The 23,621-nt window shown below is 40.3% G+C and overlaps 2 protein-coding genes across 3 annotated transcripts; both read right to left on the reverse strand.

The window, feature by feature from the left end:
- Positions 1 to 123: 123 nt before the first annotated feature.
- Positions 124 to 5,073, reverse strand: cers3b (ceramide synthase 3b). The gene is made up of 11 exons (XM_032523858.1): positions 4,231 to 5,073; positions 2,894 to 3,067; positions 2,597 to 2,714; positions 2,202 to 2,320; positions 2,028 to 2,085; positions 1,670 to 1,720; positions 1,481 to 1,573; positions 1,193 to 1,321; positions 712 to 818; positions 464 to 617; positions 124 to 327 (listed from the first exon to the last, which is right to left on the reverse strand). Exons 2-11 carry the CDS (start codon positions 3,064 to 3,066, stop codon positions 208 to 210), a joined length of 1,122 nt encoding a protein of 373 aa, XP_032379749.1. The 5' UTR covers position 3,067; positions 4,231 to 5,073; the 3' UTR covers positions 124 to 207.
- Positions 5,074 to 5,259: 186 nt separating this feature from the next.
- ano2a (anoctamin 2a) lies at positions 5,260 to 22,915 on the reverse strand. Of its 2 annotated transcripts, none has more exons than XM_032523857.1 (28): positions 22,731 to 22,915; positions 19,288 to 19,451; positions 18,244 to 18,528; positions 17,249 to 17,344; positions 16,839 to 17,011; positions 16,320 to 16,374; positions 16,170 to 16,221; positions 15,962 to 16,017; positions 15,694 to 15,741; positions 14,479 to 14,543; positions 13,858 to 13,992; positions 13,603 to 13,763; positions 13,280 to 13,362; positions 12,732 to 12,743; positions 12,379 to 12,453; positions 12,200 to 12,256; positions 11,320 to 11,391; positions 10,644 to 10,845; positions 10,291 to 10,402; positions 10,146 to 10,203; positions 9,943 to 10,043; positions 9,666 to 9,829; positions 9,380 to 9,532; positions 9,077 to 9,129; positions 7,983 to 8,161; positions 7,642 to 7,747; positions 6,539 to 7,109; positions 5,260 to 6,376 (listed from the first exon to the last, which is right to left on the reverse strand). In XM_032523857.1, the coding sequence occupies exons 4-28, from the start codon at positions 17,330 to 17,332 to the stop codon at positions 5,709 to 5,711; spliced, it is 3,495 nt and encodes a 1,164-aa protein (XP_032379748.1). In that variant the 5' UTR covers positions 17,333 to 17,344; positions 18,244 to 18,528; positions 19,288 to 19,451; positions 22,731 to 22,915; the 3' UTR covers positions 5,260 to 5,708. The 2 variants fall into 2 exon arrangements, with proteins under 2 accessions (XP_032379748.1, XP_032379747.1); XM_032523856.1 differs by having other exon boundaries at positions 11,320 to 11,394.
- Positions 22,916 to 23,621: the final 706 nt, after the last annotated feature.

Genomic DNA, 23,621 nt, shown 5'->3' on the forward strand with positions numbered 1-23,621 from the left:
GTATAAGACGAGTTGTTAAAAGTTCTGAATTTAGTGAATTCCGAAATCCCTGCAGCTTCAATCAGTTTTTGTAGCCTAAAATAGTCATTCACAATTCCGTTAAAATAATATTGGTGTGTTTACTTTTTTTTTTTTTTTTTTTTTAATGTAATGAGATTCAGAAATTGAGGCTGAATGTGTTACTGTGTCTCTGTTTCTGTCTATGTGTCAGTGGCCACTGGCCCTTCCTCTGGCTCCAGAGCTGTTTGTTTGACTCCATTTGTGGTAACCTTCCTCTGGTGAGTCACTGTCATTTTCCTCTTCATCGCTCCGGTCGTCGCCTTCCAGCTGCAGGATGAAAATGAGCCCAAGAGAAGAGGTAGAAAATGAGGGTGACCTCAAAACTTTTAGAATTTGCATAATTTGCATATATTTATTTCCTTAACCTAAATAAATGTACACATAGAAACACCTGCAAACAAACCTTGCTGAAGATAACCTTGCAAACCATTCGTGATATAAGAACAGCCCAGTAGAGGTGGAGCATCTGAAGAACCAATAACATCACATTGAAGAAGTAGTAGCCAAAGAAGGGAGCAAACTTCTCCACTGGGTACACCCATGTACAGTGAATCAACCTGTAGGAGATATGGACTCATAATATTTTTACCCCACATTACAGCAATATCCACATCATGCATCATGCTGCCTCCTTCTACTTTACACACTTACCAGAAAGGAAAAATGACAAGTCTTGTCACCATAAAGAGAACTGTAAACACCACAAACATGACTTTAGCAGTCTGGTGCCACTTTGCGTAGTTGAATACCTTTGCACCCTGTGACATAAAAACAGAGAAAACAATCTTCTTTTTTTTGAAGGAATAGGTCATAGTCCGTCATAAAGTTGCTGGCTGCAAGCATTTTTTTCTTTTGACAATTAGTTTGAGTCACAAAATATTTCCCATATACAAGGTATATGTTTTCCTATGCTTACATGGGAGGTCAACACCTCAACCTGCTCTGTAATAACAATAAAATACAGTGTATCTCACTTTTAACGTTTGGGACCTTTAAGTTAATCTGTTGCTGCAGAACTGTGACAATGCAATGCACAGTTATCTGCTAACACTGTACAGTATGACACAGTATATGACAACAGGTATTACGTAGATTAGCTTGTACATGCACTGATGTAAAAAACAGCGATGACCTCTAGCAGTATGTCAGCGGAGTCATGGACTGCCATCACAAGGGTTCCGATACGGATGTAGTTTGAAATCCAGGAGAAACTTAGAAGAGTCAGTGTGGCTATGTGATGAATCACCTGCTCTTTGAAGTCCTACACACATACACAAGACATGTGTGTGTATATGACACAAAGACATCTCCAATATATTCCGACTTTATAACACAAAGGGAAAATACAGGTTTGGTTTTAAAATTAATATTGGAAAACTTTGATTTTATACTGTACATCTGCACACATCAGCACACTCACCTTCCGTTTTACATCAAATGTGAGGCTGAGGAGCAGAGAAAGGTAGAAGCCCATTTCCAAGAGATAATACCAGTACTGAGATGGCAGCATGGACTGCATGGGCACATAGCACATACATACAAATGTATTTCATACTGCATACTATAATATTGTACAAGCCATCCTGATAGCAATGGCAAAAAGACTTACCTGTTTAGGGAAGCCTGCCCAAACCTCCTTCATATTATAAAGCCAAGGTTTCTACAGCCAACAAAATCAGAGAGGGAGAGGTGTGTGTGTGTGTGTGTGTGTGTGTGTGTGTGTGTGTGTGTGTGTGAGAATAGATACAATAAGCTACACATACAGTATATTACAATGAAATCAGAGTGGTACACCCAAATAGGGAGACAGAGAGAGAGAAAGAGATAATAAAGAAAGAGAAATGCCCCACAGCATGCAGAAGAGCATATTTGTACAGTTGAAAAATAAATCTAAAGATACAGACACTAAAGATAAATCCTGTATTAAAAACAGTGATAAAACATGCCAACAAGCCAAAACTACTTACATCATAGAGAGCTAGGACTCCACAGGCAAATGCAAAGAAATAAAACACACATCTCCAACTGTTGACAGACAAGAACAGTAATGTCACATATTTAAATGTACACTCATCAGTGAATATTCACACCCCACACACACACACACACACACACACACACACACACACACACACACACACCTGGCCTCGCAGAACCTCTTGCGAAGCCCTGGACGCTCCTGATTCCTCCTCCTCTTGAACCACACTTGAACTCTCTTTTCTGGCCAGCTGGTCTTCTTACACAAATACCTCACATCAGCCTGAGACACAAAGGAAACAATCATATTGTTACACTCTTTCCACCCCAGGATGCAAACAAACTCTCTAAATTACGTTTTACGTAATATCTGATGAGCAACGCTTGTTTCCTCACCAAGAGAACTTTATTCTTACCACACACACATACACACACACACACACACACACAATGCTATGTTATGCTATATGCCATATGTGTGACTGTTGATTGAGATTACTGTATGTGAACAACAATCACCTTTGCCTTTCAGTGAAATTCCCATTTTAACATCCAGTACCTGTGATGGAGCCCGTGCTTGGCTGCAGAAGTAGTTTTCTAGGATGGGGCTTGGTTCTGCTGTGAGACGTACACTGTTCCTGACTCCCCAAACATTAGCCAGTGGTGTGGCCAGGAACCTGCAACAGCACACAAGCAACATTACAGTAAATGTGTGTCAGTATATCATACTGTGTAACACATTATCTGGCACAGCACAGCTTTCTTCTTTCTAAACAAAAGTGGGCTCCATATGTAATGTTGCTCCACACAGCTTGTGCAACATGTCATTAGTCGACAGACGATTGGATATTCTTACCTTTCAAACAAGTATCTGACGAGGAGCAGGCCAAGGGCGCAGGGCAGAGCAGTGTAGAGATGAGAGGCTTTAGCATAGACACGGCCATCACTGTCCTCCAGATTGGACCAGGAGACATTTGCTGGCAGCCACAGACACTCCCACCACAGCCACTCACTGACTGTCTGCAACATGCTGCTGGGAAACACAGAATACATCCATGGGAAAAAAAAAACATGATACAAAAACATTTAGTTTCATATTCCGGTTTATTCTTGAATCTAAAATTATGAACGTTTTTTAAAATCCCCAGTGGGAAAATTACAATGTACACAGAGTGTAAAAAAAAAAAAAGTAGGCAGAGTCTACTTGTTTCCAAGGCAGAACATGAGTTCACTGATTTCAAAGAAATTGTATTTGACACTTTATACAAACAAATTGATGTCTGTAAAAAAATGTCATCTGCCTTTAACAAATGTTTGATTTAAAGACTAATTTTAGACTTTTTTTTTTATTAAGACTATGGGATTAATCATAGCACAAAACAATGTCAGCTGGCCAAAGTTTTGCGCATTCAATGTAGTTCAATAGCAGCCAAACCATATTTAATATACCGGAAAAACACGTTCTTTAAGCAGTAAAAAAAACTACCTTCATCATGTGAAATTATGGTCATAAATAATTATAAATATATTCTGTAGCAACCTGATTTACTCACCGGGACACAGTATAACTCATATTGGCGTCCCTGGCCTGAACTTCAATGTTAGTTAATAACTCAGCATGGCAAAACAAGCGCAAATACCTGCAGGCAGTTTGGTCTTACCAACAGAAGAGGGGGGAGCTGAGGCAGAAGGTGGATACAGAAAGACACAGACGTGCATGTGACAAAGTCCAATAAAGTAAAACATTGTGTAAAACCGAAACCATTTCCATGCCTACAAAGGGATTGCATTTTCAATCCTTTGTTGCATCTTTACAGAATACATCCATTTAATGCACATACCTACACACACACACACACATGCAAATGCACACACACTGTAATCTTCAGTATGCCCACTGTGAGAAGTACAGCCCCCTGTCTGTGTGAAGCCAGTCTGTAACTAACAAGGTTTGTGTACTGCACTTATCCTAGTCAGATAACAGGCTTAAATAGATCCTATATGTTCACTCTTTATGGACCCATTCTTTAAAGACAGTATAAAAAGTAAAAAAAACAAAACAAACAACAAACCAAAGACATTTACTTATGAGTAAATGTTGTACCTAATTTGTACAATGCACCTCATTGTGTGTGGACTGACAAGGCTCTGGTGAGCATGTTTTTTTTTTTGAGCATGCGTGTAATTGCTCACCTGGATAGAAACAATGGGATCCTTCCTTTCCACTGTGTCTGCTCTTGTTATCACACCCTGGAAGTTGCAGCAAGTCCTTGTTAGCTAGGTAATGTTAGCTCAGCACTGGACACCCCTAACACTAGCTGTAAATGTTAACCTGCAGCAGTCATTTCAGTGTGAAATAGTTTGCGTACCCTAACCTGCAAGAATTCCCGTGGAATGCTGCAAAGCCCCCACAAAGGCTCTATTCAGTGGTGGGGCAGACGAGGAGGAGTCAGTGCAGGTTAAAAAGGAACTTTCACACACAAAGAAAGAGAGTAAAACATCACTCTGCATAAATAACTGCCTTTGTTAATGACAAACATATCAATACAAATTAAGAGACCTTACAACTAACTTTTTCCCTTCTCATTTTTCATGAGAAAAAATAGAATTTCCAATTAGAACGTTTTTTTTAATACTTTTGCAGCAGAACATTAAAAATGTCAGATTTCAGAGTGATATGAAAGTAAAGCAACACTGTGCATCCCTATTAAAATGCAAGACACTGAATATTTTCTCCACAGTGTTTCATCATACACCAGCGGGGAGCAACAGAGACAACACAATAGGCCTATCAGTGTTGATGCTGCCATCAGCTTCCATTTAGGATTTACTAGTGACATGTTATGAATGTTGTGTTATGTGTTGTTAGTCTTGTGTTAACAACTTTGTTCAGCTTGCCATCTCTAAAAAAGAGATGATGTTATTTGACATCTCTTTTATAAGCTGAATATATGTGTAATTTATTCAAATAAACCTAAATTTACTTAATACAACTAATATAATATAATACAATTGTCAACTTTACTGTCATTAATCGTAGCCCTTGTGGCAAAGATAACAAGACTGAAATGCAAAAAAAAAAAACTTCAGAAGGAAAAACAGATATCAAAAACATGTCATTTTATTGTCATTTATTTTGAATATAAATAAATCATTATATTTATATATATATCTATTAATATATATCAAAACTTCTAAAAAAAACAGTAAATCTATAAGTGTTGATACTAGCTGTGCTGTATATACATATACATGTGTGGGACTGACAATAACAAAGGAGCAGTGGCTATTGAGCTGTAAAAACAAACCAACGAAAAAAACAACCCCAAAAAAAAGAAATCAGGAATAGAACGAGTTAAAGTTCCAGTGGTATTGTTTTCGGGCATGGCAGGGAGGGTTTCAGAGCAGTCTTTCTCTGAATTGTCCAGCACGCCCCTTGTCAGGGTCAGCCCTAAACCCCCCAGTGGTAAAAACACCTCAATGAAGATTAAGAGGATAAAAAGGACATTCAGTTTATCTGGTTGGTCTCCTTGAGACCACAGGTATTATATATCCAGACAGGGAGGACAGATGGAGGTGAGGTTCCAGGCACAGACGGGAGAGGCTAATCTGGATAGTCCTCCCCCTCCCTCTGCCAACCTCTGTCCCTTTCCTTTGCCACCCAGCTCCCCTCATATTGGCATGTTGCGCTTCAGTTCACTGGGGGAAGGGGGGATGCCATCCTCCAGCTTAGTAAAGCTGGTGGAATGGCTAGGCTTGGTGGAGTGCTCTTCAGGGCCAGGGGTTCTTTGTCGTGGAGGCAGCGTGGAGCACCGTGTTTTGACCCTGGAGCGGGGCTGTTGAGCCGGAGGACCTTTCAGCGCAAATAGTTCACTGGGGGCTATGGGCTCTTGGGCTGGTGGGGACTCTGTGGGATGCGGAGAGGATGGTGACACAGGTGTGTGAGGGGCGGAGAGTGGATTGGATGAGGTTGATAATGAAGAGCCCAGTGGAAGCAGGGGGATAAGTGTGGCTGCCTGCTGGAACCTGGTGAGGCTGGTGGAGTGGCTGGGCCGTGGCAGACTGTAACAAGCCTCAGCCCCTTTGTAGGAAGAAGGCAGGGTGGAGCAGCGGGCCTTCGCCCTTGAGCCTGGCTCTCTGGGTGGAGGAGCAATTAGTGAGAAGGGCCTAGTGTCAATTTCTGACGTCGTCATTTCTGCTCTGGAGCCTTTCAGATTCTGGGATGAGCCTCCATTAGATGATCTACGAGAATGAGGCTCGTGGTCCTTCTGGTACTCCTGTTCGGACTTTGAGCGGGGAAGCTCTGTATCTCTAGCTGTGCTCGATGAGGATTCCTCACCTACGTGACAAGAAACAGAACAATGTTTCACATAACACAAACAAGATAACATTACTTAACTTGGAGGAAAGATGACACATGATAAAACATGTAGTGCAAACTGAAGATCCAAAGCCAAAAACAGAAAGTAGACAACGTATACATTACAAATTCTCTTCTCACCTAACAGGCCCAGCTCGCTCATGAAGGCATCCAGATCAACAGTAAAGTTCTCCTTCTCAACTGCCTTCTCTTCAACTTTCTTTTCTTCTTCTTTTCTTTGTTCTGCTTCATCTTTTTCTTCTCCTACCTCTTGCTCATTATCCCCCATTCCAACCTCTTCATTCACTTCTACATCTTTTTCCTTTTCTTCCTCTTCTACCTCTCCACCCTCATCTTGTTCTTCACCTCCTCGCTCTAACTGTCTATTTTCTTCAACTTCTTCAAATGACTTCCTAAGGTCTGAATCACTGTCACTGCTCCTTCTTGGTCCATCCAGATCGATCTCAACTCTTTCTTCCTCTTCCTCTATCTGCTCCTCTTCTTGTTCTTCCTGTGGTGCCTCCATCACAATGATGGCGGGAAAGCAGGAATTGGAGCGTTTTGAGGGGTGAATTTTGGCACGTGCTTCTTGGTCTTGATTTAGCAGAAACTCCATCAGCATCATGTTCTCTTTCTTCAGCTGTTCCCGCAGAGATCGTGGTACATCTGGGATCATCCAAGCCACCAACATGCTGAGGAACATGGCAAGGTTCTGTTGGGGAAAAGAAAGGAAAACATTTTTACATTTATGCTTGGAGTTAATGTTGCTTAACTAGTCTTACTAAATAATATTTTTTATTATAAAATATTTCTAGATTTTATAGGTTTAATTGACTGCATGAAGAAAGTTCATGGTCTTTACAATCAGACAATCTACAGATGTAGGCCGCTCCGTTGGCTTGGTATGGGTGATACTGACTGAAATAAGCTGATTAGATTCAGTACCAGTGGGCTTCAGACTAGCGCCATGGCAATCTCTGGCCTTGTGTTACCTAATAAAAATGTTCTCAATGAGTTCTTACAGTAGTTGACGTATCATAATCAGTATGAGGAGAGAAAAAGGGGTATGGCACATCCCTAATTATCTATAATATTATGTATGTGCCAGCAATAAAGACAAGATGAATGGTGAAAAATTAGTAAAGCAAGAAAAAAGGCTTCGGCTATAAGGTGCAATGGATTTGAGAAAGAAAGACTTGAAGATCAGACACTACTTTGTTGACTGAAATTTAACATTTTCATACCTGGAAGAATATTACAAAAGCCAATTTTGCAGCCAGGACAGACCAATACTGTTTAGAAAAGGTGTAGGCATCTGGGTCCCACGGTGGGTCTCTGTAGTCCTTATACCTGAAAAACACAGACAGTGTGATTGCAAGGAGGAACCTAGAGCAACATGAGTAAACATAGTTAAAAATAAGAGAAAAATATTTGGTAATTCTGGAAGAAATTTTCCTCAGCAAAACCCACAGTTGACATTTTCTGAAAACTCAAGTTAAGATTTAGGTAAAGTAAGAGTTAAGCTGCTGGGCTCAAGGATTTAAAGAGAACAGATCCATACAGGTCAAGGTTAAAAGAGTCTAACCTGCACATAGAGACTCCGGTGATCAGGGTGGTGGTGGGCGCACTGCCCGGTGAGAAGTTACTGATATTAAAGTAGGACAGGGAGTGCTCTGTGTAGCCATTCATGGTGCCGTTTACACTGTACATGTACTGGTAAACCATTCGTGGAACAAACTCTGACGTGAAGGAGATGACAAATGCCTGAGAAGACAAAAGAGTGTGATGACAATACTGTATTATGATATGTCATCATGTACCAGTTACTGCTGACACATCGAGTGGTTATCAGCTACTCTCAACAATATTGATTAAAACTTCCTAAAAATGAAATATTTTATAATATTACATATCTTTATATCAATGATATTATACTACCCCCAACAACACCTACATTAATTGAATATTTATTGTGAATTCTCTTAAAGCTACCCTAGGAGATTTCTGACCATTAGTAGTGCTACAGAGAAGTGTTTTAACGAGTAGTTCCAGTTTTATGATGCAATACACATTCCTCCCACCTGTTTTCTGCTACTCCACTGATAGACAGTTGGCAGCGGCAATGTGTAAAGATGTGTAGCAATGAACCAACAAAGTCAAGGCAAGAAGAAGACTGCCAGCTAGCAAACATGAAAGAAATATGAAACATGAAATTTTCTTTACACATGTGCTGGCTCAGCTTGGCTTTGCTTGACTTAGCTCGGTGCATCAGCACAGCACGGCTGGGATTTGTATTTCCAAACAACAGTGCCACCCGCAGGTGTGTTTTCTGAGTCAGCGAGTTTTGGAACTCCGAGAAGGTCCATCTCAGGTGTGGCTCAACACGCTAACATGAGTAATAGAATCACAAATCACTAAGGCATGGTTTGGCTCAACCAAAAGGGCCAATAGGAAACCCCCATAAATGCACTCACACAAACTATTCAAAAAGCTGCTTAAATTCTTGTACAACACATCACTTTAGTGAGTAGTTCACTTTATTAAGACACTCTCTACCAGAGGTCAAATGTTATGGGCACAGTAGACACATTCACACACACAGACACACACAGACACACACACACACACACACACACACCACACACACACACACACACACACACACACACACTCACTTACATTGGTAATGACAGAAAACTTGCTGATTCCACAGAGAATGTTGTACCAAATCCCTGGAGATAGCATGTGCATGAAAAGAGACAAAGAGGTAAAGGGAAATGTGCGTGTGTGTATGGTGTATGTTATTGTATAAAAGTGACAGACAGACAGACAGACAGACAGACAGACAGACAGACAGACAGACAGACATGGAGGGGCAGAATGGAGTAAAGGAAAAGAAAGTGATTAAAAGTTCCAGGATAGCTTGTTTATCATTCACACAGAGCCTGACAGAGTGGACATGCTCTCATGCATCATCTGTACCTATGTCTTTACACCTCACAGCATCAGGACGTCGGATCTCAGTGACAAATTTTGCAGCATCGAGGCGAATCTCTATGACGTTGTTAAGGAGAGCGAATGCTGGCGCCAGCGGGAAGGAGGCCACGAACAGAGACACAAACCCATACTGGATTACTGTAAATATTAATACACACACACACACACACACACACACACCACACACACACACACACACACACACACAGTTAAATAATTAGTTTGCAGCAGTGAGTGATTCAATGATCAAAAGAGTAAGCAAGAAACTCACTCATTTCCATGTACTCTGGGGTCACGCCTTCAAAGGGTTCAAGGGTGTAATCTTTGTCATATTGTTGCTTTGGTCTCTTCTCTTCTGTGTTGTTCTCTTCATTTTCCGCTGCTCTCTTTTTTACTTTTTCCTCCTGTATTGTTCTGTACATCTTTTTTAGCTTACTGCAAAAGAAAACAGATTATAAAGTCAGAGCAAAGATAGCAAAGATTAGAAATTCAGTAAATGTAAGAACTGTATGTATGCAGAAGTAAAAAAAATCTCTGTATATACATACGGTATGAGAACCTCGAACACATTGTTTTGGATAAGCTGCTTTCCAAGCATGATCATGCTTAGCTGAATGCACAACTCGATGAGGCAGCCTGGTGGAGCACACTGTGGGAAGAAATCACACATTTACTCAAGACACAGATACACATTTACAGTACATATACATACAAATGAACCCTTACCACTAATGTGTGTAAATGAACATACCTCCTCCATGCGATAGTCTCCAAAGACGTAAACATAATCTCCAGGACGCCCACCAAACCTGTGTAAAGAGAGGACCAAGTCACATGATAAGTAATAAAGAAAGACAATGGTAAGTAAGAGAAGTAAGATTTTATGATTTACACACCTGCCCTTAAAGAAGGCCACATAGAAAATAGGTGCAAAGGCATTCATGGACTTGAGGAAGAAAGACTTAAAGATCAGCTTTTCTTCAAACTCTTCCTTTGTCTTAGGAAGTTCTATTGGATAGGAGACACAATGTAAAGACATCATGTTAGGCACATTTGCTCAAAATGCTATGTTTCAATCGCAGTAAGCGTCGTAGTAAGCGTGCATCCTAAGTAACACGGGGTTACAAGCTGAAATCTTTTTACTCTACAAACTGTTTTTCCAGCTATAACACTGCAGAGCTAAGCTAGCTGTGAGTTGTAAGGCTTCCATATTTAACCCTTTACTCTGTAACAGCAATATATTCAATACCCAGTTCAGTAAGCCAGACAGCGATGGCTCCATAGACTTCTTCCAACACCAGGACGACCAGCATATTTAGAATTATGCCTGTGGTGGTGACGGTCATCCTCACGCTGGCCTTGGCTTCAGCATCAGGGTTCATGGACCACACACTTAACATGCAGATGCGATAAACAGCCACCCCAAACACTGCCGAGAAGGTTACAAAGATCTGAACACACACAACACACACGCCCACAACATTAAAAAGTTAGATGACAAGACTCTGGTACTGAAGAATATTTGTTTTCTTTCATGACAATTCTTTATCGTGACAGTATCTTTTTTAACATTTGGCACGTGTAAATATTTATTTTCATTTATTTATTTATCTTTTTCTTCCTCTTATCGTTGTTTTATCTTTATGTTATTTTCAATTTTCAATTTTTATTTTGGTATTTAATGTGTGGAGTAAAGTGAATCGTTTCACACAATAAAAAACGTTGCTAGCACAAATTTAGGGTCACTACTATTGACACTAAATTAATGAGACAGGAATGGATATAATTTGGGAAACAGGGAAGAATTTATGTGGATAAATTCACAAATATGATGAAAGGTTAAAACTGCTGATTTCTGTTAAATGCCTGATGCCTCACAAAAATAGACAGTGATCATAGAATATTGTGGGATGTGAAAGCAGTACCAGTAGTAGTAAGGTAGACACATTGATGAGAAAACCTGACAGGTGATCCTCAATGTCAAGGGAGTCTGGTTCCTGCTGTCAAGAAAAACATGCATATTACATCACTCGCAATAACATAAGACTAAGCTGCCCCAAATCACACACACACACACACACACACACACACACACACACACGCACACACACACACACACACACACACACACACACTCAGGTGCGTCTCACTATCTTTGTGGGGTACCATCATTGACATAATGCCAATTAACAATTGACATTATTCCCTAGCCCCTCATCCTAACCTTAACCATCACAACTAAATGCCTAACCTTAACCCTTACCCTCACCTTAACCATAACCTAATTCTAACCTTAATCCTAAAACCAAGTCTTAACCCTCAAACAGCCCTTTAAAGTTGTCTGTGATATGCAGTAATACACGTTCTGCACACAGAACTATGTTTTCGGTCTGGCAGGTGCAGAAATCCCCTCCCCTTCTTCCTCTCCCTCCTCTGTTTTTTTCTCTCCATCAGTAATCTGGGCTAATCTCAGGCAGGTAAGCAGCTTTGGACTCAACCACCCACTGTAGGTGAAGTTGAGTTTCCTTTCTGTGCACTGACATAAACTCATACATACAGAGTTAGTTTGTAATAACATTACTGGAGATGAAAAATGTAAACGAGTAATAATATTTGCTTGTATTTATAACGTTGTTTACGTTCACTGAGTGTAATGGAATCGAATAAGGGAGATCTGTGTTAGCATTCAGATGAAGCAAGTGTAAATCACCTCAGTGTAACAGCCCCGCCCTCTCCTCCAATCAACTCTGTCCACATAATGTTCTTTCATTAGGTATGAGGATGTGTTGGTGCAGTAAAACCTACCTGCGAGGCCAGCATCTGGTCTTTTTCTCCATCTATGCCCTCCCCAGCATGAATTAACTGCAAAAGAGTAAAAAAAACAAAATAAGAAAACTTTGTAATTTAAAAACTTGTCAATTTAGTGTCAAAAGTCATAGAAATTGTATCTGAAACACACAACAACACAGAATCAGGTACAATACCTTCTTCTTAGACGCTGCTTTAACCTTATCTTTTTTTTCCTGTAAAGCTTCTTCATATTCAGGCCTCAGCTCCTCCTGCAGCACACACATGCACTTGTTAAAACACATGGGATATCAGAAAAAAAAACGGCTCACAACTGCAGAGACAAAAATCCTTATATCACAACTTTACAGTATGGTGGCTTCAGACAGCAGTTACAACTACAGAATGTATCTGATTTTCAACTGCTTATACTGTTTATATTCCAATAAATAGCCAAGACATTTTTGAATTTATGAAATGAAAGACATTAATGATACAGCTTTTTAAACCGGATTGTGGGTATGTTTAATACGCATAGAAACTTGCCCACCTGGACTCGCTCCTTCAGGCAGCAGAGACAGAAATACATGAAAGAAAGAGAGAGAGAGAGAGAGAGAGAGAGAGAGAGAGAGAGAGAGAGAGAGGGAGAGAAAGAGAGAGGGAGAGGGAGAGGGAGAAGGAGAGGGAGAGTTATGTGATTGTTTATGTTGTTTCCCTGCTGTGTCATCAGCAAGTGCACTGTTTTAAGAAGAGACCAATCCCATTACAGCCTTTTACAGGGTATAGAGTGGCGTTGATGCATTGGTAGCTATGTGTGTGGGTGCATGTGTGTATTAAGGGGAGGGCACTGTTCTGAAACAAATGATAATCTGCAAGGCAAACCACAACTGTCGTCATGATTGACCTGGGCCACGAGACACCTTCCTCCTTATTCCCTTAGCACTTTAACACACAGGAGTTATGAAAACAGAAAGTTAAAAAGATAGACTCAAAGATTCATACTTATAATGGCAAAGCAGTAAAAGGCTCTAACTGAGTTTATTCAAAAATATTGTATGTTTACTGCACCGTACAGAATTATTGATTGTATTTTTGTACCTCTTCATCCTCCAAGCTTGTCAGGTCCCACGTATGTTTCAGACACATCTGTCGCCTTTTCCAGTGCTCAAGGAAACAAGCAGCTACAAGAAGACACACAGAAGGAATATTCAAATATTCCTAAAATAACTGGCTTTAGAAAAATAAAAAATGATCACTGGAAAACACACAAGAAACAGCAGGAATACATGTACATAAATAGTAGTTTCACTCCAATCAAGCATACTCTCCCTGTCACTTCTCCTGTCAGTGTCTGGGAACTGGTCTATTGACATAAACCCGCCGTAACGTGATCAGAAAAGCACATTAGAATGTATACCTACCCCACAGAGACATGAAAATGGCAAAGAGAACAGTGGCTCCATTGTCGAACAGGTATGACGCTCGGGCCAGTGAGCACACTGTACTCAGACGCCAGTAGTCACACACTACATCACACAGTGGACACATGGTGATGTTCAGGTTGTCATCACATGTCTCCTTGCTGAACAACGTAAAGAAAAGCACATGTATGGTAATACTATAATGTGCTTTTAATGAGCATACATTAGTTTGAAGAGTTTTTTTTGTCTGCCTACCTTGGCACATTGTCATCCACAGTGAATATGCCGTACAGGAAGACAATGATTCCCAGTACAGAGGGAGGGATGAGGAGCTGAGTATAAACACCCAGCCAGGCAAAATACAAACCAATCTGCTCTCCAAAGTACTTCCTGTTAAGAAAAGGCCAATGTATCAACTAGCTGCCTGGGTTTGCAGGTTTACAGCTTACATTTTTGCCCCACTAGCTACAGGGTCTACAGTCAAATTCTGGTACACTATCTTCCCAGCTACAGGCCAAATTATCCCAATAAAGTCTAGTGTCACCATCATGTCAAACCCTTCACCTAACTAACTTTTTAGTCCATAATATGGCCTTGCCAAAATAGTGGCTTGTTGATTCTTTCCATTTTAGACCCTCTATAAGCGTTCATCTTTAACTACTCTCAGACCAAAGTGTTGTAATAACACCATAGCATTTTCTCAGGCATCACCTTCAGGAATTCTTTTACATATTTAGCCACACTGGTACTAAAAGCAAAACCATCGGTATATTTGTTCAGTCTGGTCAGTTTGGTGTTAGTGGCTGTAATGAACATTGCATTCTCAAACTATAGCTATAGCTAGACTTTTATTTGTGTTGGCACTAACTGCTTTACCTGATCAGGTCCACAGGCTGGTATTTATGCATGACTCCATAGTTAGCCCATTCTTCATGGAGGAGCTGAAAGACATCCGAGCACACGCCACAAGAGTAACACAAGTTAATGACAGGTACTTTAGATTATTAATGTACTGTAGGAGCTAGGTTGATTTAGTCACATAAATGTACACCAGTTCTACAATTACATTTTAATTTGACAATGCACAATCAGATTTTTTCCCCCCAAGTGAATCACTTGAGGCATTTCTTTCAGATTTTTCAGTAGCTCCCCTTAGGAGCCACAAAATACTTTATACAACTTTTGTCACACATTTAGTAGTACTTGCTTATGTCTGCAGATTAAACTTCCCAAGAAGCACAATGCACAGTGTGACAGGTCTAAGGCTCAACTGTCATGCCAGAGATTGGTATCCAAAACTGTCAAATATACTACAAGATGATGTGCTGAACCTACCGTTTTTCATCTGGCTTTGTCTCAAACTTTGTAGCACCTACTTTACTACCTGGCACAATTGATCTGTGTGAATCCACCCTTAAACCATCCCCCTTTCTTCATACGTCTCTCACATCTACTCTCACATCATCAAAATGCCTGGAGCAATATGTGACTGACAATATATACTCTTTAGGGGTGGGGGAAAAATCGATACAGCATAGTATTGCGATATTTTCAGTGGCAGTACTGTATCAATACACATGCAACAAGTATCGATCTGTTCTTATAAATGTGTTGGTCAGTTTGTCTGCTTGACAATCCCATTTTGCAGCAATAAAACTGAAGTGAGATGAACAAACAGAGAAATGTATCTTTTTTTATTTTTATAAAACAGATGTTGACAAAGTTTCCTTTTGGGGACATCATTTGAAAATTCATAAGTTTGAAAAAAGGTTGTAAACTCCAATATGTCGCAGAATATTGCAATATGTTTAAAATTGCAATAATATTGTATTGTGGTATGAGTATCGTGATGATATTGTATCAAGAGGCGTCTGGTGATTCCCACCCCTAATACTCTTTGTGTTTCATTAAACTTCAGAACATTGTTGAACTGAACCCTGCTTTGTGCCAGAGTGCTTTCAAAATCAACACACAAAGGTCATGCTAGTAGATGACAAATTAAAGATCATGAAATACAGAATAGTCGTGACCTGATTGCTAGGCAGTTTGCTATCACTTTGTCAAAGACCTATTAGAGGCCACTCAACTCACCTGTCTGTCATTTCGCTGATCCTTTCGTCCTCTCCTTGTGAACGACCCCTAAAGAAAAAAAGTTACCAGCTCTTTCTATAGAGATACACTGCTTAACAGTAAGCCACATTTTTCACATTGTTCAGAAGTCCCATTTCCATAAACGTTCATACTGTAAATATATTGACCTGACTGTCCTCTACGACACAATAAAGACCTTTGTGTACAGTAGATATAGCTCACGCAAATTTATTTTCACATTATCCAGTGTTATTTCTGTAATACTCACATCATGCAGAGGGAAGGCAGAGTCGTAGACACCCCGAGCCAATAATGAGCTGATGCCTTATGACACAAAGTGCAACACAGTGTCATGGACACATATAGTTTTGTGACTGATAGCATACGGAAACCGGCAGCATGACATTTGACTAATAGCATGCATATGAATCGTATGAAAAAGGACAATAAAACCAATGCAAAAGTTAAGACCTCACCAGTGGTTTGGCAAGTTTGTCTGCAGATAGTGCGTGAAATAATCTCAGCCACCTAGACACAAAGCATAGTCCAAATTGTGTGTGAGCTCAATACATATCCAAAATATTCCTCATAATATACATTTAGAAGATATTTTTTTCTGGACTCACTATTCTGCTGCGAGTTGCGTTGTCGAATACAGTGTCTGTTGACTTGATGTCATACCTGCATTAAATGGCAAGAAGAAGTCACAGAGCTAACGTGAGCATTTAATATTAACAATAGACTTGTTCACCAAAGTTATGGATGAATGAGTAGTGGAATCAGTGTTCACACACTATTTTTTTTTAAAGTCTTTTTTTGTTTGTTAAATGAAATAATTCGGTCAACCTAAAGAAGTTACTGTTACTGGTAAGCTTATCTTCTCACTTGTTGTGTCCCAGTAGCATTTCAGTAGTGTAAACAGTAAAATTGTAATTTATGTGAAAGCTCCACCATGTTATGATAAGGATGATGAAAGCAGACAGCCTCCAGGTGATTTAGATAGTAGGGTGTTATCTAAATCACTGACCATGTCTGAAAGGCATGTGTGTCCCCAGCCAAGGGCGACTTCTAAAGTGGGTTAGTTTTTTGATACCATTCCACAACAGTACATGTGTGCATGTGAGCGTGACAGTCTGGGTACTCACAGGTGGAGCTTGTCTCTGATAAAAGGATGTTTGAGGGTTTTGAAGTGGACGCGTGTCTTTGAGTCTCTGTGGATGTCAAAGTCAGGGACGCCTGGCTGAAACGGTATGTTGACTTTGCCAATAATGGAATCCCACATCCCAGCAATGCCCATACGTTTCCGCAATTCACACTTCTGTTTGATGAAAACATACATGGAAACAGTCAAATGAAATACAATACACTAGGTTGTATCCAACACCTTACACATATCTGTCATATCACTATAGATATATACCCACCTATCCCGTCACAATCTTTTGAACTCCATAGACTTAAAATGGGATTTTGATGTGCACCCAAATTAATCTTCTGCAAACATGTTACATAAAATTAGAATATTAAGAACCAGGGTGTGTGTATTGCTGCTGACCTTTTTCACAGCAACTTTGATCTTCTGAAGCTCTGCTTCTCGACTGAGTGTTGGCCATGGGATGTGCAGCCGAATAACCCCCATGCAATTTGCCCTCTGCACATAAACACACACATTAACACACAGATTAATGTGAAATTTGAACAGAAATAAACACTATATCCGTGACTACATAACACAACCTGTCAAATTAGATTTGGATTACAGGCCTATGGATAGATAAACTGTATCTGTCTTCTTCACTTCCATTTGTCTTTGCATGCAAGTGCTCCTGCTACTTGTCCTGAGGCAGCCAGATGAGCCTTTCCTAAACCTGTAAGTATGCTACTTTGTGTTATAATGAGGCTGTTTTGTAGGGAATCCCATTAGTTCAAGCCTAGAACCTACAAATCCTCCAAAGTACTGAAACTTAGCAAAGATTATGTTAGGAATGGTACCTGATGTCATCAATTTTGATCATGTAAAAAGTGACAAGCTACCAGTGAGCTTCTAAAACACTGAATTACAACCTGCCCATTACAATTAGTGTAATGATTTTTGTGGAAGGCAGATACAACTGCACGGGCTAAAACAACAACTGCCACACCTCTAATGCTGGGTGTTTTCCAGCTATTTTCTGGTGGTACCATTACAATCTATTGCCAGACTTTGTGGAGCAACTCTTATTCTGATCAGAAGTTATGAAAAGTATATGGAAAACATAAATAAAAACAAAATCAGATCAAGATCCCTGAGAAGATGAATTTTGATTAAAATATGCAAAGTTTTTACCACTATAAAGAAGATGATTTCCACAGTTTGGCTTCAACATGAGATTATACAAAATAAACATACATGTTTTAAAGTAACTGTACTCACTCAATTTACTCACATGAAGCCCAAACAAGCAACACAACAGGGCCTTTTTGTACCTTGATCCACAAAACTTAATACTGTACTTGAAAGAATGAAAGGAAAATAATCATTGTGAAAGCACTGTAAAAGCAGATACACACAATTTTATCATGCTCTAGCTGTAGTCCAGCTTCCAGTAGACCTGCTTCAAAAGCCTCATTATATGCCTTTGCTCCTCACACTTTGACTCCTCACTCCGGCAGGTCACCTGATCCACAGCACTTACTCACACGCTTCACCAACGACCCGGCATGCAAAGGGTATACTTCCATGGAGTATGGAAAGGCGTGCCTTGGATGCCGACCTTTTTTCACTTTACAAGGACGTAGTCCACTTTTCTCATTTCATCGCAAAAAAAAGCCCAGGGCTAGTCGATGCCAGGACTCCTCACAAACACCAAAAGTCCCTTGGTAACTATGAGGTTAATAAGGGTTAAAGTTGAGAATTTCGGGGTATATAAAATTGGCTACATAGGTAGCTGTCTGTGTGTTATAGCGGAGTGGAAACGAAGCGAATATTGCGCATTTTAAACTTAGATTTGAGCGTTAGCATTCTCAGTAACCATTACCGGGTAGGTCATCATGTCAAGAGGTGTAGTGCCTCCATTTGGCATCAACCCAAGCCCAGGACAGCGATCGGGCAATACAAGGCGCTGTAGTGAAAGGACGACGAAACTATTTTCTTTGTGACAGGCATACTTCATTTTCGTTTCTACTGTTGTACAGCTCAAGAAAAACAAGTTCATATTGTATGGGATACCTGGCGCTCTGGCGTAATTGACAAAAAAACAAACGAATGTTCATTAAGGCAGGATTGGTACTATTCCAAGTATACTTTCGTATATATGTTGGAATTACCTTCACACGCAGAAATATGAGAAAGACGCAAAACTTTTTCAATTGTAGAGGCTTATCCTTTTAAACTTATCCCACCAAACAAAGCATCCTAGGCCCTGAAAGAACCATGCAAATCCTTCCAGCCAAGCTGCGCATAACTACTGACACCTCGTGTTCACTGAGCCTAACGCGGTTGTTAGCTACAAAAGGCACTAGTCATGCTTGTGTTTAACATGGAGTGATATCTTAGCTGTATTGCTTGCCGGTTGATGAGAATTAAATTGCGTTTAGTTTGATTGACTCAATTACCGGTTGAGGGGAATCATGTCAAGAGGGGTGATAGGGCCTCCATTGGCGGCATCAAGCCCAAGCCCGGACAGCGATCGGGCCAATGACACAAGTGTCGCTGAGTGAAAGGACGACGACTCACTCATTTCTTTGGTGACAGGCATACGTTCTTTTCCGTTTCATCACTGTTGGTACATGAAAAGAAAAACAAGAGTTCAGTATTTAGTAGTTGGGATGACCTGGCAGCTCTGGCTGTAATTGACAAAAAAACAAAACGTAATGTTCCATTAGAGGCAGGATTGGTACTATTTCCAATATATACTTTCTTATATATTGTTTGAAATTACCTTTCCACCACGACAGCAATAAATGAAGAAAGAGCAAAAAAGATATTCAATCTGTAGCTGCTTTAATCCTGTAAAAACGCCAACCAATCACTGCCTCATGGCCCGCTTGAAAAGAACCAATGAAATGCCTTCCTGCTCTGCTGCGCATACTCTACCCCTCCTGTGTTCCATCCTGAGCCTAACGCGCGTTGTTGCCGCATTGCTAGTCATGTTTGTTTTAAACATTTGGTATGATCATCTTAGGTGTTTGCTTACCGGTGAATGAGAGAAGTAAAATTGCATTTTTAGTTTGATTTTACTTTCAAATATTGTGTTTGAAATCACACACAGTAGTAGCTGTTTGAGACTGACTGACTGAGAGCCAAAGTTAAGCTGTCTCATTTCTTTTTTACCCAATTGAAGCTGTAGGCTCAGATTAAGCTTACACTGCAATCCAAGCGGCACCGTTTACAATCTGTTGGGGTAATTTTGTCGCAGGGCTCATTCTTTCGAGATAAAAAGGGAAGTGTTAAGAGGAAACCGAGTAGTTAAGTCTCACACGAATAGAAGCACATCCGCAGGCTTGAATCCACAGACATAAAAGGTCCCATTTGATGTGGGAGAGCTTTGTGACATGTTTTGATTGAGCCTCAGTCATTCAAAAGTTGCATATTCCGTCACACATTCATCTTTTGTGAAATCTTCTAATGTTTGTCACAGGCTGTCATCAGTGACACTGACATCCACACCTCTCACCTTTGACTGTTAAATTCAAGCCATTGCCAAATCCAGCGTCCAGTGACTTTTCCCAGGCAGAAGCTCGAGTGAAGATTACTACCTCTTCTGAAGAGTCCATCATGTTTTTTTAATCCCCCGTGTCCTCCTTGGCTACTAGCAACTGTGGTTAGGAGGGGTGGGGGTGGTGCGCAGTCACAGAAGGCTGTATCATGTGGACGCAATGATGTTGTCATTACTTAGAATTCCTCATGGGGGAGACAGAAACTATGCACTCCAGTTTTAATGCGGGTAATTCATTGACTTGAAACAAGTAGTGCCCATGTATGCTGCTATGTTTGAATTACAGTATTAATGTATGCAGTGTTGTCAATCTTAGTAATCATACAGTTTGAAGTTTGAGTCAATTGGGATCAGGTGGTAAAAAGTGAAAGCGACACATAGTATTTGACAGCTTTACACCTTATTTAGGGCATATAGCTTACTGGTTATCTTGATACCTGGTGGTAAAGGCACCATTCAGATTCCAACATTCTGTGTTATTCCAGGTGAAAGAGAAAGTTGAATGCTTTCAGCAGTGGTTTCAGGACAGTTTGAACTACATGTTCTAACCGCCCAAGACACTGGGGGGAAAGGCGTGAGACATAAAAATGCCCAGGGTACACACACATACAGCAGGCTTCAATCGTCAATCCCCTTACATCTACGATAATCCTAGTTTGACCGAGAGTTAGCAAACACAGAGTTAAGATGGAAATGGAAAACATTTCTCTCAGAGTTCAGCAGGTCAAAAAGATGTTAGGTAATAAATCCATCAGGACACTTAGATTGGTGGCTCCAAACTTTTTGGCTTGTATCCCTTGTAAAACAAAGTGAGGTCTACTTGCAATCCATCTTCACATGTTATGGACTTAATATGGGCATCATTTTTCAACAGTTCAACCAAAGAATTCGTGTTTATCAGACTGCTTGAATGGAATATTTTTAAAGACATGAGGAGGTAAAAGTATCAATTATTTTACACAAAAAAATAAAAAGTTCTTCTGTGCACACAAAATGATGCATTTTTGTTTCTTATCAATTATATGATTGCTCTGATTTATTGTTCATCACAAAATGACAGCGTTATAGTTCTATACAGTTAGGGCATAAGTGCTACTGTGGTTGTTTTTAGAGAAGCTTTGATTGGACTGAGTTTGTTTATCTCATATGCTGTTAGCCACATGCTACATGTGTGGTCACTCAATGATTAGTCATGATACCTTTTCTCCCAATCTTGCAGCTTACAATAATGTTTCTATTTCCTGTTACTTTTAGTGAACATATTTTTCATAAGAAATGAGAGAACTATAGTTAAATTGGACATAACCTCTGCCCCAAACAAATTATTCAATGTAGTCATTATGTGAATGGAAAAACCACATTTATTATATTATTTGAGGCCAGGAGTTTGCATGGCAAGACAAATATGAGAGTTTTTCCATTCAATGCTACCAAACTGGCTCTCTTGTAATAGAAGTTTACTAGAGGTCCCATATTAGTCTGTGGTAATAAATAGACCATGTTGTGTATTATTATATTTTCTTGTTAATAATTTTTACTTAGATGTCCTACCTTACCTACCTTTGTTTTAAGGCCTAACTCATGGTATTTTGTACATCCTTCCTGCCTGTTCACCCTGTAGAAAATAGCCCAATAGAGGAATGCGCAAATGCATGCAAGTGTGCGTTCCTGCGCGGGGCTTAAAGGCCTGTAAGCTCTCCGACAGCTGAGGCAAGAGAGTCAGCTGCACCCTCATGTGGCAAAGAGCAACAGGGGAGCGGTCTATTACTGCCTCTCCTGTAATACAGCAGATTACAATTGGCTAAATTTAACAGCTGCTTGCTTCCTTTCTATTGCAACAGGAAACAAACAACTCAAAACAAAGATTTTAGTTTGAAATTATGTGATAAATCGAAGTGCAAATCAAATGTTGCATCAAACTTTTATTTTAACCAGTAGGCTACACCTGAAGAAGCTGTGATGCAGAGCAGCCTACAAAACACCACCGTAATTCATTTCCATTTTGACTAATTAATCCACGAGCAGTTGTCAGGAGCTGCTTATTCAACACATATTTAATTAAACGCTCGTGGACGCAGCAGTTGGCAAACAGATGGTCAGATGGAGAGAGAAAAAAACAGCACCTTGGCACGCGCCCCTGAAGCAGGTCAAGCTTTGTTTAAGGACTAGGTACTTTACACACAAGCAGCTAGCTAGAGTTCAAACAAATGAGTGAACAAGTTTAAAAAAAGACCCTGTCAAAGACGACAACATGGGATATAAATGACAGTAAAAATGATAAAGGTCAAGGGCGCACTATTTATCACACTTCACAAAAGAAAAGTGAAAAACTGGACTCACCAGTGCTCGTGGAGGATCAAAGCTTCGCAGTGGAGGTGGATGATAAGACGCGCGAGGTGCACAGCCTGGCGATGGGCTGAGATGGCGGACAATCCGCGCGCGTTCCCGGAACCCCTGGCTTAACACGCGCGCGCACACAGGGCAGCTAATTCTCTGACCATTTTGTACGGGAGGGAAAGTAGCTGTGAGGCATTACCGATGAAAGGTGTGTGTGTGTTGTGTGTGTGTGTGTGTGTGTGTGTGTGTGTGTGTGTGTGTTGTGTGTGTGTGTGTGTGTGTATGTGTGTGTGTGTGTGTGTGAGAGAAGAAAGAGTTTGCTGGTGACTAGACGTGATATTAAACCTCGCCTACACTCTGCAGGCACGCATCTCAGATGACAGCAAAAAAAAAAAATAACAAAGCTTTTAATTATAATTACTTGAAACATAGAACAGCAACTTGTATCAGCAACCCTTTGATTTTTTGCAACTGTGAAAATGTAGTGTAATAAGTATGTATTACGTCGAGAGGGGCAAGATTCAGACTTTTAGGGGGACTCGAGCCCCTCATGAGAATGTGACACAGATAGAGTGCCCCCCCCTGCTAAATCAGTAATTTCATTAGCCGATAATCTCTGAGCTAGCTACTGAACAACATCGTAAAATAACGTTTTTGACTTTTTATTTACACTACGATGGAACTAAACCTGACACTTTATGAAGTCACAGTAATAACAACCAATTTAACACAATGTTCTACACAATGTACGTTTCAATTTGGGTTCTAATCTGCGCCATGCAATTACTACTTTATTCTCTGGGGACTAGCAACATTAAACTTCACAACGGCACTCTTGCTCTTCCTCTGACAGATTAGATAGACCAAGACTCAGCCTGAGGCAGGAGTCTGGCA

This window comes from Etheostoma spectabile, chromosome 8, assembly GCF_008692095.1.
Source record: "Etheostoma spectabile isolate EspeVRDwgs_2016 chromosome 8, UIUC_Espe_1.0, whole genome shotgun sequence".
Classification (NCBI taxonomy): Eukaryota; Metazoa; Chordata; class Actinopteri; order Perciformes; family Percidae; genus Etheostoma; species Etheostoma spectabile.